Source organism: Serinus canaria, chromosome 10 (assembly GCF_022539315.1).
Source record: "Serinus canaria isolate serCan28SL12 chromosome 10, serCan2020, whole genome shotgun sequence".
Lineage (NCBI taxonomy): Eukaryota > Metazoa > Chordata > Aves > Passeriformes > Fringillidae > Serinus > Serinus canaria.
The window spans coordinates 9,629,208-9,646,782 of record NC_066324.1 but is presented as its reverse complement, the minus strand read 5'-3'; the positions used below and the strand labels follow the sequence as shown (position 1 = coordinate 9,646,782).

The 17,575-nt window shown below is 38.7% G+C and overlaps 1 protein-coding gene across 6 annotated transcripts in view; it reads left to right on the top strand.

Annotated features, from left to right (window-relative positions):
- Positions 1 to 17,575, top strand: part of SH3GL3 (SH3 domain containing GRB2 like 3, endophilin A3) — a 49,145-nt gene that overhangs the window by 21,677 nt on the left and 9,893 nt on the right. For all 6 annotated transcript variants that reach the window (XM_050978713.1, XM_050978714.1, XM_050978715.1 and 3 more), the window contains 5 exons: positions 12,899 to 12,967; positions 13,594 to 13,666; positions 14,161 to 14,304; positions 15,010 to 15,143; positions 16,525 to 16,683. In XM_050978713.1, the coding sequence (XP_050834670.1) occupies positions 12,899 to 12,967; positions 13,594 to 13,666; positions 14,161 to 14,304; positions 15,010 to 15,143; positions 16,525 to 16,683 (579 nt within the window). The remainder of the gene's footprint in view (positions 1 to 12,898; positions 12,968 to 13,593; positions 13,667 to 14,160; positions 14,305 to 15,009; positions 15,144 to 16,524; positions 16,684 to 17,575) is intronic.

Below are 17,575 nucleotides of genomic sequence, written 5' to 3'. Positions count from 1 at the left end.
GACTGTCCTTTGTCCATGATCATGGTTTTCTTCAATATCTGTTTGCATCTAATTTAAGCACATAGGCAGCATTGCATTGGTGTATGTACCATCTCATGCTAATGACCTGTTGGATTGGTGCCTCATTTTCTCAGGGTTCAGTATCTTACTCTCCTTTTTCAATACTTTTAAGGATTTGATTAAAGGCTAAGTACAGTTGTCCAACTGGAGTGACTGTTTTGTCATATGTGGAAATACTGGCCTCAGAGCTGTATTCATTTGGGCTTGCTTCAGAGCAACTGTTTATGTTCTGACTGGACAGAGGCAGTAAGTAGGAAAGATCATTTAGTGCTGCTTGGAAGGACTACATTTGAAGTCATGAAAGGGCAGTGGGAAATCTTTCTGTGCAGAGAATTGGAACAAGTCTGGAGAAAGCATGAGAGAGAGTTACTGGAGCTCCATGGTTTATACAATTGCATAGAGATGAAGGCTTTATTTGGGAATATGATTTTTGTGGTTGAAATGTGTCTGGACTTTGCCACAAATTGGATTTATAGGCAATGAGGAGTAGGTGGCATGTAGGTTACTTGAAAAACTGAGTTTGCCATGAGATGGACACAGTTTCTGGAAGGTAATTCTCAGTGGTTTTGCTATCTCCAAAGTTCAGTAGCTACCAAAGGCATCAAGTGTAAAAGCACTGTGGTTTGGAAGTGCCTTTGTGAAGCCTGTGTTTCTTACTTTTTCATCCCACTGCTGTGGTCAAACAGTTAAAGTGAAAATTGCAGTTAGTGGGTGCACTCAGAAAGGCAGTGTAGTTACCTGGGAAGGATGCCAAGTCTGATGGGGATTTCAAGTTTAAAGCATTTAAGACTTTAGACAATTACTGTGTGTCTCAGAATTACAGACCTAGAAGCAGGGGCGGTGCCCCAGTTCAGCTGGTTTAAGAGCCTGTAGGACTCATTTCAGGATAATGATATTGCTGGGTGGATTGTCCGGGTAAGTTAATAACAAGTTCCAATAATCACTGGGTGGTCCAGCTCATTTGTGAAGAGAGCATGGGGGAGCAGAGGGGTTGAATTGTTCTTTACTGGAGCAAGTGCTGGGCCACTGCTATTGAGGTGTTCTAGGTCTCTGTGGCTGGAATCACGTGTCTGCTTTGTGACAGCTGCTCTTTTTTCCTTCTAATGGACAGCACATTTCCTTTCACACTGTTCAGTGGCTAATGTTTAAACTTTGTGCTAGTGGTTAAAAAGGAATAAGGAATGTGTGTAATTAGGGAGTGGAAAAAGCTGCTCTGTTATGGGAAAGAAATAAAAAACACTTTTTACAACTACACTTGAGGGTCCTGCCATAACTATCTGCATGTGGTTACTGATTGCTTAATATTTTTCTGTCAAAAACCTTTGTAAAGAAAATTATCTCAAAACAAATACTGTATGCATTATAAGAGAAAGCATTTAGCCTTTTAGGTTTATTTAGTGGTAGAATGTATTCCTTTAAACATTTTCTGCTACAATTACAATAAACATTTTGTATGCTTCTTGCTCATGTATTTAACATTATAGTAGAGCTGTAGGTCTCACCTGAAGCTTAAATCAAAAAATGTTTTGCTGCTGACAGATCTGAAGGCAGGTGACTCAAGTCCCATTTAAAAAATGAAGGGTTAAACACATGCTGATGATATTTTGTCTAAGTGACAGATTTCTAATCAAAAGCCTTTACTTTTGCAGGTGGTTTAGAACCAAGGTGTATTGGGTTTTCTGAGCCTGGCACTCAGTACTTTATAAGCCATTTGGCAAGTGTTCCCTGTCAGTGCAAGTGCTGATGCTTATCTGTTGTGTTCTGAAGTTCAGGTGTCAGGGCATCTGAGGGAAAGTGCTTTTGCAACTTAAAGGCAGAAGGTCAAATTTAATGAAATGTGGAGTCATAAAGGGTGCTTGTCTATGTGATAGCAAGCAAAGCTGATAAAAGATGGGTTTTCAAGGAAAGGGTTTTTGCAACCCTTCTTGAAAGCAAAGGTAGTTTTTATCTCTTTCTGGCTGTTTTCTTCCTGCTCCTTTTGTTATATTCTGTTTCTCAAAATAACAGCAAGTACATGATCTTCTCTGGGATGTTCTCTATGGTACTTCTGTCCTAGGACTCTTTATTCTTTTAACCTTGAGTTGAAATTATAAGTTACCAGGATAAACCAGTCTTGTACTTTGATAAAAGAACATGGGAGTGTACAAATAAATGACTCCTGAACAGAACACTGAAGAGAACAAAAGTAAATGCATCTCTTGATGGGAACAGAAGAGAGACACTAGCAGCAAAAAGAGAAGGAGGAGCTGGCTTGTGAGAGAGAATATTTAAGATGGAAAATTGAATGAATTTTTATCATTTGTAGATGCACAAAGTAGCTGGTCATTCTAAAATGTTTCATTTACTGCCTAAGTATCATTTCTCTGAACAATTTGTCAATATCAAGCCACTGCTCCTAGCTGTGGGAACATGTTTTTTGACACTTATGCAACAAAAATGGAACAACAGCTGAACAATTCTTGGTACCTCTGAGTTTGGCTGAGCATTGGAATGAACATCATGATTAGACCTTCTGGAAAAAGTGTGTGTGTGTATGAGGTTTGCTCAGGTTTTGAGCAGACTATCCAGCAGAGGTGGAAAGAAGCCTTTGCTCTGCTCTCCCAGATGAAACTCAAGGACAAAATACTTCTTCAAAAGAAGACATTAAGTAATAGTAATGCAGTAGTAGTAGTTTAGCTGCTCTCAGCTGTTTGTGACTAGAATCTGAAATGAAACAGAGCTCATATCTTGGCAGTGTCGAGTCCTGTGCGCTTCTCTGATGGGTCTCTTGGGTTAGACTCTTAAGAAGGATTTACATGCCTAGAGATTTAGATAAGCACTTGGTGGGGTGTTCAAAAGCATCCAGGTCTCTAATACCTCTTGACTTACTTAAGGGAGTGTGGGAGTGTGTGTATGCACATGTGCGTGTGTATAAAAGCTGTTGATTAATTCTATTATTTTGAAGAAAAGTCATGTAAAATTCAACAGGAAATAGCATTCCAGCCACTGAGTTGTTTCACAAATACTGCTGTGCCTGTATCTTCTTTTTCTGTATTTTTTTTGTTTTGTTTTGTTTTATTCTTGTTTTTCATTACTTGCCTGTATTTGTTGAAGCAAAAGATAAAGTTGTTAATCCTTGGACCTTCTGACCTGCATGGAAAAGGATGTCCTTTGACCTATCATTTTGCAGAATTGAAGTGGTATCACTCAAAATCTGAAAACTTGAGATCATTTATCGTACCTATTTTGGCATGGAAAATAGATACAAACACTTTCCTACAGACTGTGTGCAGTAAAATCTCTTTTGCCTAGATTGTACATTCATCTCTTAATTTTTGCAACAAAATCTGGAATTACATTCTCACAATAAATAAATTGTATTCTCATATAAATAAATTTGTGTGTGCAACTCACAATTTGTGTCCCATAAATGTAACTTCCCCTTGGTTTGCCTGCTCAGAAATACAGATAGAATATTTCATTTAAGACTGCATTCCTCAGGGCAGATAGTGAAGATCTGGGACTCTGGCATTCTCATTTCATTCACAGAGAGTTAGCGGTTGTTTACTGTGTGGCCAAGGGCAAATCAGTTTAACCCAAATTCAAGCATGTAGTCTTGTAGTTCCTCCCCTACATTAATGTTGTATTAGGAGCTTGGATGTGTAGTTTCAGCCTGTGTGAATTTGTTCCCCATGTTTCCTGAAGCATCCGAAGGGCTAAAGTAGCTCTTGCTGAGAGCAGAAAGTCTGGAATCCAGACGTGTGGAAAAGCAGCACAAGTAGCAGGGGCTTGCTTTTAATGAGACACTTGAGACCTTTGGAGTGTCACAGAAAGGGTAAAGCTGTCCATTACATGGTGAGGATAAAATATTCTGAAATATGCTAAGACCTTTCAAAGGACATGCTTGCTTTGAGCAAGAGACAGCACCCTTCTCAGTGTGCAGACTTCTTTGTAAGGCTAGATTACACAGTCTATATTTACACATACTTTGGCTGGATTTGGTTAATAAGGTTAATTTAAAAGGCTGCATGATTGTGTGCAGACTAAATCAGCTGGGTACAGGATTTTGAGTGTTGACTAAGGAACATCAAGTACTCAGCATTCCTGACCCTACTTAAAATTCTCTTTCTGGCATAGGCTTACTTGTAGAACAACTTCAAGCGATATCAGAGCTAGAATTCAATGTCTGATGTTTCTGTTACTAAATTAATTTTTAAAAAATCACCTAAACCAAGCCACATGTAATTTTGTGCCTAATTCTTGCAAAAAATTACATGTAAGAAATACACTAGGAAGAACACAGGAATCGTATGCGGTAAATTCTCAGTATCACTGTCAAGGAAATTAGATTAATTTTTTAATTAGTCAAACTGACTAATAAATCTTTCACTAGGTGTTATTTGCTTTCTTAAAATGCAGGACCATATCTGGCATTTTGGCCTGTTTTTGCAAATGACTTAGTTTAATGCCAGGTACTTCATCTTACCTAATCAATTGTAGACCTTTGCTGAGACCACTGTATCTTTTGCTGCTTTGTTGAGAGATGATGAGTTTTTAAAGTACATGCACAGAATTTTTCAATCTGTCAAGACCTTTAATGTACTCAGGTCTGTTTCCTTTTTGTTTTCTTTCTTTGTCTTGAAAAAGCAGGAATCAAAAACTATTTAATGCATCCCGGAGTTCCTGTCAGCAGAAAGAATTGCAAAGGCTCTGGTCAGGCACCCACATCACAGACATTGAGTTGGCAGATCTTTGTGAAAAGCCCTCGTTAGCTTGGTTAAAATGGCTGCCCTTCTCGTTTGAAAAATTTCTGTTGTGATTGTCCTCCCACATGGCAGAATCTTTTGTTTAGACTGTGTGAAATCAGGCTGTTGACATATAACACTCTAAACTATTTTCTTCCATCTTTTTTGATTTTTTTAATTCCTTCCTCAAGAAAAGACACATTCCTCAACCAGTAACCTTGTTTGTCATGTTCTTGGGCTCTGTGCCTTTTCCTTTTTCGTTGATTGGGTTTCCCAAGCAAAGGCTGTAAAGTTGATTAAATACATTGATATGTGCCCAGGTGTCTTCTGCAGTCCTAATTTTTACAAGTTGATCTAAGTTAGGAAATTCTGCACTATGTGGTACAGCACAACTGTTTATAAAGAATTGAAATCAGCAGAAGTTCTTGTCTGCATAGGTATGAGTATCTCACACAATCAGTGGCACAGTGGGTTGGTGGGGGGATTTTGCTGAAAAACATCTTGGGTTGTGAGGTGTATGTGGATTGCCTGCTGAAACTCCTCCATCAGTGGGGAGTGCTGTCATTGCTCAGTCTCCCTAGATGTACCAGTGCTTGTCAGGGCTTTCTCGATCCCAGAACACATGGATTGCACTGTTGGAGCTTCCTTTCTGAGCAGAACTAAGCTGCAGAACTGAGCCTTGGCCAGGGCTGTGCTGCTGCCCCTCCACAGCCCAGGCTGTTCATGGATTCCTCATGGGAGCTGCAGGCACACACTCCCTGTGTCCATGGGCACATCTCTCTGCAGGAGCACATCAGTTTTGGTGGACTGGGTCTGTTCCTGCTGATGCTGGCAGCTGGAGGGGTGACTGTAGAGGTCTCAGCTGATTGCCTGGTTGGGCTTCTCTACACTTTGGGTCATGCTCAGCTCTGAAGAGTTTGCTCCATGTTAGGAAGTAAATTGGAATATGCTTGGCATAGATCTGCATGGTGATCTTCAACAGTGATGCTGAGCTCGTGTTGCCCTGGCAGCTCCCAGAACATCTCCTGTGGGAAAGAGGTGTTTGGGGACACCCTTGGATCCCCCTTCCCAGGCAAGCTGCTTCACAAACACCTTTCTCTTCTATTCCTCTCTAAGGGGCATATCCTTGTGTAACTCAGTTCACCTGTCTTCCTAAAAATAATCTTCTTGTTGCTCCTGTTTGCCTGAGAAGTTACAAGTAATGAAGTAGTGGGTTCATAAATATTAGTGAAACAGGAATGTTTGTTGTGAATATAAACACTGTGGCAATACTCTCATGCATTTTTTTAACTTTGTTTGTATGATTCAGAGATCTCTTGGTAGAAAAAATATGTTTTCCTTCTTGGGAAACAGACCCTTGAGATTGATATTTTTGGTATTTTAATTTTGTTGGCTGCAGGGATGAGATTTGCTATTGGGTCCGTCAGAAATCCCGAAGGAAGTCGATAGTGTGAGCATAGTCATGAGGTGTCTTTGAAGTACAAGCATGTCCTACATGTTCTTTATGTTTATACTTTAAATATCTGAGAATAGACATCTTCAGTGAAACATTAGGATGTCAATTCCTCTGGCCATGGATGTAGTTTTCTGGAGTTCTGGTTCAGCTGCTTGTTGTAGGTAATGAATTCGGGTGAATCATCCAATTTTATGCAGTACTTCTTTGTTTCCATGAATTTCTATAGAAGTCTGCTCTGCCATGGGTACTGACAGAATGCTGCTTGAATTTTGTATCCTCAATGTGATTATAATTTTTAATGTGTTCATGTCTCACATAAATTCCAAAATGTTATTATGTTTTATAATTATGTATGAACCATTACCAAAAGAGAAAGCTGAACCTTCTTAAATACCTGTGTACACGCATTGTAAAATTCAGAGATACTTTATAGCACTTATGCTGCCGTGGGAGCAATAACAAGTATTTGACTTCTAGGGCACAGCTTCTTGCACACTATAATTTTGATTAAATAGCAGTAGAACCCAATTCAGCTGCTTGATTAATTTTTCAAGAAAAAACCCATTTCTTGCTGCTGCTGTCAGAAATCTTTTCTACCATTTTACCAAATGTTTTGGGGAAATATGTGCCACTGTTACCTGAAAGTTTAGTAGAAGAAAAAGTTACAAAATGCTTAATGTGAAGGTGATGACTCTCTGAGCTTGACACTGTGAGGTGCTGAGCACTCAGGGCTCCATCCAGAAAAACGCTTCAGCACCTACTGAGGATGAACTGCAATGATTTGCTGGAGGTGAGCCAGAGTGCTTGGTATTTGTGTGACAGAAACATCTGCACCTTGTTGTAGACCCTCCATTTATTTTGGAGGGTAGATTAAATCTTTTTTTCTCTAAAGAGCATCAGAGCAAGAGAATTTTTGTTTCCTTTGAAAATACAACGTACTGAGGTGACTGCAGAGTTCCTGCCATCGTTGAGTGCTTAACCTCTAAAATGAGGGATTTGTATTTTCTCCAAAGCATTAGGATAGAGTGAGCTATGTCAGTTTAATTAAGAGGTCCAAGTACCAGTACACTTTCATAGTTTGGTTTTTTCTTTCTTGTTGTAGGGGTATTTTAGGAGACAATATCTATTTAGATATATATTACCATTTTCATTTGCAGATGATTTTGTACCTAATAGACAAGTACTGTGGTTCTTTAGTTGTTTGTTCAGATCTGGATTTGAAAATGTGCATCTTAGTTTAGTTCCTCAGCATGGGGCACTTCTTTTTCTTCTGAGCATCCAGACCTTTAGAAAATCTCTAGGAATCAATCACAAGGATGCCTAATAGCTGCCCATTCACCTAGTTAGTAAAGAAGGATTTGTATTATTTTTTAATAAGGAATATTTTTCTATCATGGTGGCAAGCTTTTTGCAGCTGGCTCTGCCAGTGTGTATTCCTTTAAATGTTTATTAGGATGCAAGACATTGAGCTGTGTTGTAGGACAAGATCTTGGTGGTCTGCAATACATGAACTAGTGGTAACCTTTTTTTTTTTCCTTTTTTTTTTGAGTGTGGGAGTTAGCAATTTATATGAAATACAACATTCAGGAAAAAAGGAAAACAAGAAAACAAGTAATATGCATAACATTGTAGTAGAACTTAGAAACACAAAACAGGGAATTCCAGATACTTGAGGTTAAACTACTTTTGCTCTAGAAAAGAGGCTGAAATCTTGGTCTCTAATCTGATAGAGCATTCTGCAAGAGGACAAAGAAGAAAATCTCTCCTTCCCCTCAGGATTTGAATACTGCAAAGAGATTTGACTTTGTCCTGCCAGCCACCTTTTTCTTCCCTTTGTTTATTACAGGCTTAAATAAGATCCTTGAGAAAGCTGTTAGTATTGTCACATTGCATTAAACCAAATCAAACACTTACATGGCTGCAGGGAAATTGCTGGAACTTTTAATGATTTATTAAGAGAAGCGTAACCATTGTGTGTTAACCAGATTGGAATGTAGTATTTTGTACTAAGTACTGTATTTAAGACGTATTTAATGCATTTTTGCAGCTTGGCCCAGTTCTGTTTCTATGGGAAATGTAGCCATATAGTTACATTATTTCCTGGCTTTCCCTGTGTTAACTTTGGGATGAATCTATTCATTTTCCCAGTTGATTGCTTGCTTCCTTTTTAGAGAGAGAGGGAAATAAATTTAAAATCTTTTCATAGCCTTGGCTTTTTTGTCAGAATAAAAAAATCTAGGTTTTGCCTCATGGGTTTGACAGCGTCCGTATTTATGACAAATGTAGAAATTTTCTATCCCATTAATGTTTCAACAGATAATTTCAGCAGCTAGTCCTTCAGAACAAAATAAATGCTGTAACTTTGTAAAGAGTCATTAAAAGCTCTTAAGCCTTTAATAGAATCTGATACCTTTGGTTCAGCCTTTAAATAGCATGGGCTGATTTCCTGGCCAGGTACGTACAAGAGAGTTTTGCTGGCAAGCCACTTCTTTCAGCAGTAGCTGAATAACAACAAAAGAACTGTGATGGTTCAGTCCTGGTTAGAGTGTTGCAAAAGAAGGGCAAAACAAGTGAAACAGAAGGTCAGAGCATGTGTGCAAGTATTGGCTGGCAAGAATCCCATTGACTTGTATTATAAAATACCCAGTGGATATATTAAAAAAAAATAGGGTAATTGTTTTGAGAGTTTTATCAGCTCTCTGTTGATCTGGGATATTTTTGGCAGCTTCTTATATTCAGTAACCTTCTATAGTGAAATATGAAAAACTTGTGTAATTCAGTGGATAGGATGTACAAAAATTCAGTAAAATATGACATTTTTCTGAAGCTTGTTTGTTATAATCCATATAACAATGGGGAAATGTACTATTCCTGTGCAATGGAGATAAATCTTATTATTTTAACATAATTTTTCAGTATTTTTATTTTAAATCTTGAGATGTTTTTAGTTTAGAGTTTTGGTGAGCTTTAGATTTTTCTTTAAAGTATGGACAGCTCATGTGCTGTGTTCATGAAATGACAGAGTGGTAAGGGGCTGGAATGAGCCTTAAAAAAAAAAAACCCTGCCATGGTCAGAGATACCTTCCCCTAGACCAGATTTTTCAAGGCCTTCTCCAGGATTTGAACACTGCCAGGGTTGAGGCAGTACATCATAACAAAACACATCAAAGGAAAATTATATTATCTGAAAAAAAAATAGAATAACAAAGAACTACCACAAGAAAAAAATCCCAATATTAGATTGATAGATTTTTTTTTTTCTCAGAGAATTTCTTGGAATATAAATGCCTTAGCAGATAAATAGTCTTTTAAGACTGTAACAAAGTTGCAGGTTGCATTTTGAATTGTAGTTGGATATACAGAACTAAAATAGAAATCAGTGTATCTGGAGGGGTTTCTTTCAAAGCCTATTTGTTTTATTGCACTTTTTTTTCATGTAAAATCAAGCATAAGCCCATGAGAGACTATCAGATTGTTTATAATATGTCATATTTAATTTTTCAATTTTGAAAAGAACAGTAGGATTTAGCAAGAAGTAACAAGCAAGGAGCATTTGTGTACAAACTGCAATGTTTCTTCAGGCAAAAAGGTCTTATATAGAGCATGCAAGTTTTACCATTGAAGGTAGTTTGCTATCGTATGTAACTTCAAATGAGAGGTAAGAATACAAATGCCTGATTTGAAAGTATTTTCATATTCATAATTAAGCTTTGTTGCTTTTCTCTTTCTCTCAGTAACTCTAATATAAGTGTGATGGAGAGAGTTGAACAGACACCTGAGAGAAAGAAATCTTTCCTCTTGCAGAGCTGTTCTCTGAATGTGGGTTTTGATCCAGAGGAAGGCTACTTATCTTCACCAGAAACAGGACTAATGAAAGTCTCTGGCTTCTGACCTGCAGTGGAACAGTAAGGGGCTGCTGGCCCCCTGGTGGGAACTGGTTTTTTTCACAGACACGAATTGTGGCCCTGTCTAGTCAAATGGTGCTGAATCCATGTTGGCCAGGTTCTGAATTTGGAGGTGAAGGATTCTTCCTGTAAAAGAAATTCAGAGCTCCCTCAGAGTACATGCCTTGTGTGATGGCAGCAGTTTTGTCTTTGGTGAGGTGGCTCATAAAGCCTGAGAGATACTGCCATGTAACTGCACAGCCCCTCAGCTGGTCATCCTCTATGTTCAAAGCATTTTGCAGCTTGATATAAAGCATGTAAATGATGCTCAGCAAATAGTCAGGGAACTAAAGCTCAGCAGCTGTCTCCTTTGTGCATCCATTTTCAATAATTAATTGGATATCCTATGACTTTTAATTGTGAGAAGGGTGATGCTAGTTTTACAACTCCTAAATTCAGTATGATCAGAACAAAAGCTTCTTTGTTCCCAAATGTGAGACTAGTACAGCTATTCCAAATTATACCAATATGAAATAAACTGTAAAGATGTAAAATATAATTATAACCATTAGAACTTTATGCCAGTTTTTACTGTTGGTGCCTCAGATGGCTTACAGACTTTAAGGCATCATTTTTTATGGAGCGTCGTTTTTCAAAGGCTGTTAGAGCTCAGGGTAAATACCATTGAAGTGTGTCCTTGGGCTACAAATTGCAGTATCATCAATGTTTGCATAGAACTGGGAAAGCTTTTTAACAAAATTGTTTTCCTTATGATCATACTTTTTTCCCCAGGTGTAGGTGTATGTTAGGTTGTCTTCAGAGTCTGTATGAAACAGTGTCTGCAGATCCCCTGGCTAGCTCTGAGGAGTTGTGTCCACAAGTCACTGTAAAGTAGATTTAGAATTTTATTATCATTACACTTTCACAGTCAAACAGTCATGTTAGTTCATTAGGTTTATTTTTCACCATCCTATAAATGGGTTATCTGTAATGGGACAGCTATGGGCTGCTACTGAATGTGAGTTTTGCAACTTTGTCTGAGAAGGGTAATTTCCCCAATGCATTCAGCCTTTGAAAAGGGTTTTGGGAAACCACAGATCTCTTCCTTGCCTGCTGGAGAAAGAAGACGTGTGAGGCTGTGGAAAATGGCATTGATTATTTTTGGAATTAACAGTGCACAGACAGGAGACAGCTCCTCCTGTTATTGTGGAGGAGCTGCAGAACTCCTGACAGGGATTCCTGCTTTTCAATGCAGCCTTGTCATGTACCTTTCTCTGTCTGCTCAAGGACTCCTCAGACATTCCTGCAGAGACCAGGGCAGTGTCCTGCTCCTCGCGTAACCTCAGGTCACTTCTCTGCTGTCATGTCTTAGAGCAGCAAGATGATGACCCACAGGAGCTCACTGGTATTTGGGCTTTTCCATCTGTTTTATCTGCTTTTGTGCTTGTTCTGTCAGTGCTCTGGAAGAGAAATGATCCTGACAAGTGTGTGTGCTGCTTGGCATATTAAGCATGAAGATTGCGAGTGCCTGTAAAGCCAATAGAAATAATTAGCTGTACGTCTCTCTTTGAACTCACATTTCCCCTTAAGCAGGACTGTTCTCTGTGTGGTAGCAGTGATATTGATGCAAGGTCAGCCACTGCTGAGCTCCCAGCTCTGCTTCATCAGCTCCTTGCTGGTTTTTGGCAGGGCACTGTCCTCCCCCCACACCTGTGCCGTGCCGGCAGTGGCCGAAAACAGGGAACCATTGCACTGCTGAGAGCCTCGGCCCATTTTCAGGTTATGCAAGTCCCCAAGGTCCTTCTAATTCAGTGAGATGAATTCCCTTTTAGAAGGTGCTGAGGACAAACAAAACGCTTTATTGGGGACAGGTTTGGGGACCAGCAGCAGTCAGTGAGCTAGGCCTGGATTTCACAATACACTGTTACAGTTTCAGTGATAAAAGCCAATTAAAACAGAGAACTGTTAGGTATTTTTGGAGGAATTTAATGTTGAATATGTGTTAAATCACAGTCTAGTGGAGGGATGCTTTCAAAGGCTGTTTCACACTGGGTGAGGATCTGGCTTTCTTTTCATGTTGTCACAGTGCAGGTACCAGCACTGCAAGAAGCAGATGGCTGAGTTCTGCTCAGTGGCTTATTCCTGGCCATGATTTACTCAGTGAGAACCACAGTCAGCCTGGAGATCTCACACCAAAGGTAGTTAACTTTTAGCCTTTTCAGAAGGTTTACTGATATAGATCTGAAACTGGTGCTTGGAGTTTTTGAAGAACATCTGGCATTTTTATTTTGGTCATAAAGGTGCTCAGTCTCACAGTGAAGCATTTTCACAAGTCTGTTACTTCCACAGAATTGCACACAACTCCAGCAGCAGCAATGGGAGTTACATCCCTGAACCTGCTGGCACACAAAAGGCACTCACAAGTACAAAGCTGCAGAGACACAGTTGGAAAGGTTACTGTGGATTTACCTGCAGTCCCTGTGCTGAAATCTGCAGTGTAGGTCATGCCTGTAGAGTACAAGCTCTTCAAGCATGAGAAAGCATTTTTTTTGTTTGCTTGTTCTAAATTGGTATGAGGTATATAATTCAGATTCTTTCTCTTCTTGAAAGGAGGGCTTCATTTCCAAGACTATTTACTTTTGTCCTGCACAGTTACCTCAAATGGATGCTGGCTATTTTCTCATCTTGAGTCAATTACTGTAACTCTCAGAGATATTTATTCTGTAATTAAATAGCAATACCTTTTTTTGTGTATTAAATTTATCTTTTTACAGCTATTCAGTGAAAAAATAAGTGGAGCAGAAGGAACAAAGTTAGATGAGGAATTTCAAGAGATGGAAAGGGTAAGAAAAGTCACATTATGTTTTTCAATATTAAGCTAATGCAGAATCAAAAATATTTCATGTTTCAAGTGATTGAATGGTATTGTAGATTTACCTGGGGGAGGAAACCCTGTAATGTGCTTCCAAACAGAAAGATAAAAGGATAAATGGAAATTTGTCCTTGAGCCTTGTCAGCTCAGCCAAGGGAGAAGAGGCACCCACAAAGGCTGTTTGAACAGAGGTTCCACTGACACCTCTTGACAGTGAAGAGAAATTCCTCCAAGAAGGGGGCAGAACATCAGGAGGAGCCTTCCCCTGGCTGTGTGGGAGTTTAGGGAAATCTGTGGTGTTAGTGAGGCTTTGTAAATATCACAAAGCCTTTGCATTTGATAAAATTAATGATAAAAATCTGACTACTTGGGCCAAATTTTCTCCTGGTAAAAGATTATATCTTTTAGTTTAAATCCATGTTCAGGAGTTTACATGAAATGGACCTGTTTGCTATCCACGGATGAGTTGTGTTGTAAATTAAACAATGTTAGTGCCAGTTTCTGCTTTTACAATTGTTGTGTGTCTTTTTTTTTTAATTGGCCTTGTCTTTCTATGTATTTTTTAATGTTCATAGTAGATTTACTTTTCTTTTTCAGAAAATTGATATTACTAATAAAGCTGTAACAGAGCTTCTGTCCAAATCCACGGAGTACCTTCAGCCAAATCCAGGTAGGATAGGTACAATAAGTGTTGAATTGTGATGAACATTGTTTTATAACTTGGAAATTAATTTTGGGTAAATAAAAGCTAATTAGGTCATCACTGTGAGGTTTCTATGTGGAGTTCTGCAAAGTTCTTCTAAGCTAGAGGGAGAAGAAGTTGGCTTTGGCTGTGCTTGTATCCTGCATTTGCTGTCTGCAGTATTTCTAATCAAGGAGCTCACAACCAGGACTATTCAAAGGAATGTGAGTGTCAGTGAATATTTGCCTGGAGAAATGATGCTTTTTTAGTTGGGAATAAAAACTAGTTTCATATTACCCATATTGTTGAATGGAATGTTTTTTCAACTTTGGATTATGAGGTACTGACAACAAAAAAAATCACAAGTCTGAGATGAGTTTCCTGGCTTTGCTTGTGAAATAATTTATTGCTTTAAATCTATTCGTTTTAAGACTGCTTTTATCATTTTTTAAATTTTTTTTCTTTTTCTATGTCCCTCTTAGCATACAGGGCCAAGCTGGGGATGCTGAACACTATGTCAAAGATCAGAGGACAAGTTAAAGCCACAGGCTACCCCCAGACAGAGGGACTCCTGGGAGACTGCATGATACGGTATGGCAGAGAGCTGGGCGATGAGTCTATGTTTGGTGAGTTGTGCATCTCCTCTGCCAAGATTTCAGATAAAGTCTTTTGCAAAGTGTTGCTCACTGACATAACCTGTGTAGCTGGCCACTGCAGGTAAGAGGGAAAGTTAAGTGCAGGGGTCAGGGCATGGTTGATACAGCTCAGAAGCAGAATGCTCCTGCACATTTGTCTGCCTGTGTTGCAGGTGGGTTTGATAACACTGTTACTGATGCTGGCTGATCATCCCTGTAATTAGGAGTTTTAGTTTCTATGTCACCAAACCTAAATAATTTTGGATGATTCTTAAATGCAGTTTATTTCTTTAAACTTTTATATAAAATGGCTCTACTCAATTTGAGAAGTAAACTAAAGGAAGAATTCTTGTAGAAAGAAATAAACAGTAAAACTGGCTGGTTTTTTTTTTTTGTTTTTTTTGTTTGTTTGTTTGTTTGTTTGTTTGTTTTTTAGTAATGACCTGTGTACAGTAGGGAGAAAAGGTTTTTTTTTCCTCTGATATCTGTTGGGAAAAAAAACCAAAATGTAATTCAGAAGAAAAATTTTCTAGTTCCAGTTTTGTATAGAGAAGAAGCATGACTTGCATTATTTTCTTTTTTACTCTTCAAGTGACTACAGCAGATACAAAGATACCTATTTGAAGTGGCTGTTTTAAAAGACAAGTTTTCTGCTTTTACATATCTTGAGATATAAGAGCCTATTCTTTACCACAGGCCTTGCACTACTGGATGCTGGTGAGAGCATGAAGCAAATGGCAGAAGTGAAGGACTCTCTTGATATTAATGTCAAACAAAATTTTATTGATCCTCTACAGTTATTGCAGGACAAAGATTTAAAAGAGATTGGGGTAAGTTTTCCAGGGTAGAGCTTCACTTAGTAATAATCAGAGTCAAATCAACCCTACTTCCCTGAGATATTTTTTTGAAAGCAATTAGGTAAATAAATTTTGTTGTAATAGATTTTCTGTCCAGCAAAATAGTGACAAAATCTGCTTAGGATCAATGCTGGACTATTTCTTCCTTGTCTAACTTACTCAATTTGCTATATTGCTTGTACAGTCAGTACAAGCATAGTGAAGATAATTTTCTTTATTTTCTTCTGTTTTATTTTAATGAACATTTTTATTAATGTTTATGAGCATGTGAGTGGGCTGTGATTTACTGCTAGTGATTATCCTATCTTAGCATCTCTGTCAGCCTAAAGCTGTTTATAATGGAGAATGAATATAACTGTTAAAAAAGGCTTTTCAGGGCAAATACAGAGTGATCTGAATAGTGTCATAAAATGTTGAAGTGCCATATGCCACTATAGGAAGAAATACAGGATACTAAGGAACACATTTTTAACCTTTAGAGTTAAGTTTTTCGGTGTTTTTATTTGCAAAGTGACAATTCAAAGAAATCCAGACAGTCTTTGTCTGAGTCTGTTGATTCCAATGGATTTGGGTAATAAGCAAGTTAAAACACTGATGAAATGCAGAAATGGAAGTTATTTTTTTTTGTTTACACATAAATGAATGTGGAAAGCATAGCAAAAATATAGCAGTAATGTCTGTAGCTGTCTCCTTTGAAGCATAGCTGTTTTCAGTTGTGTTCTTCTGAGCTGATGAAAAGAAATTGTTTGATGTTAGCTTTAATGAGCATTTTGTACTGTCACTTTGAGTCCATTCTGTGAGTCTGTCAGTCCCAGGATTTTTGGCAGCAGAAAAGCTTGTGTAGTTTTATCAGATAGAAGTGTCAAGTTGATACATAACAAGGACAGGAAGAATACAAGATTTTTTGGAGCACTGCTTTATGAGGGGAATATAACCCCTTAACTTTTAGTTGTCATATTGCAGATAATTCAAGATGTAAAACTGAATTACATGTAGAATATGGTGATGCACAAATATTTAAGTTGGATCCTGCTTCTCTCCACAGCTCAGAGAATCTGTACTGTTGCACATTTAGTGAAGTCTATGAGGTAGATGCCTACAGTAGGCAAATCAAGGCTGCCAGTACCCCAAGTGCTATCAAAGGGCTCTTTGTTTAAAATTTCTTTCATTTTTTTGGCCCTCCACTTACTGGTGCTGCCTTGGGTTATAGGGAGGGACTGTACAAGTCTCTGGGCCTTGTCTTTCTTTAAGTCTGCATATATTTGCATCCATCACTGATATTTCCTGAGATCACAATGTGTTTGTTTGGGCATGTCCCATTTGGTCCTTCTCACAGATGTTGTGTCTCTTTCAGCATCACTTGAAGAAACTGGAAGGACGCCGCTTGGATTACGATTACAAAAAGAAGCGTTTTGGAAAGATACCTGATGAAGAAGTTAAACAAGCAGTAGAAAAATTTGAAGAGTCAAAGGAACTGGCTGAAAGAAGCATGTTCAATTTCTTAGAAAATGATGTAAGTCTGTGCTGCATCTTTGTTTGCTGCAGTACGTCCTGGAGGGGCAAATGTGTGGGATTGGTTAAAGCCAGTGCCATCCTTCACAGGAGGTAAGGTCGGAAAGCAGAAACTCTGCCTCTTCCCAATTTTAAATCCCCTCCCAGAGAAGAACATAATGCACAGCAGAGAATGGGAGAACTCAAGAATTTCTTCTGGAGATACAGTGACTCAGACAAGATGGCCACAGAGTAGCCAAGTAGGACTAGCTGAGAGTAAAATGCAGTTTGGTCAGTGAGAGGGTGGAGGTTGGGAAATTGGTGTAGTCAAGACCTGGTGCTGAAAATCTAAGCAAGGGCATGTACCCTCTGAGGTTTCTGAATTTTAGCTCACTTATATTCAAAACTTCCCTGCTGATGTGGAGTCTCTGAATGATTTTACCTCGGAAAATCATGACTATTACTCTTTGGCTCTGCAAAGTCCATAGAGTGAGTCTGTGGCTTGGGCTCAGATATGTGGACTTTGGCTGAGACTCCAAGTCCATCATGAAATTAGGTCTAAATGAGGAGCAGCTGTGGCCATTCAGGATAATCCTCTCTTCTGTCCACACACAGAGGAATAGTGGGATGTGCTGTCTCCTGCATAATCATGGAATTGTAGGAAAAGAAGTCTGGACCTACTTGGGCCTATTCCACAGTTTTGTCTTCTTCTATATATGCAGCATCACAGAAAACACACAAAGTAAAAAGTGTGCTGTCTTCTGTGAGCAAACTGCAACAGTGAGGAGCTGTGAAGTGGGAAGATTTAACTGCAAGCAACTTCTCTCTCTATGCATACCCACTTATAAAGCAGCCTGTAACTGCTGAACTCTTTCTAAGTGGGACACATTTGTTACAGCAGTGTTTAGTGAAAG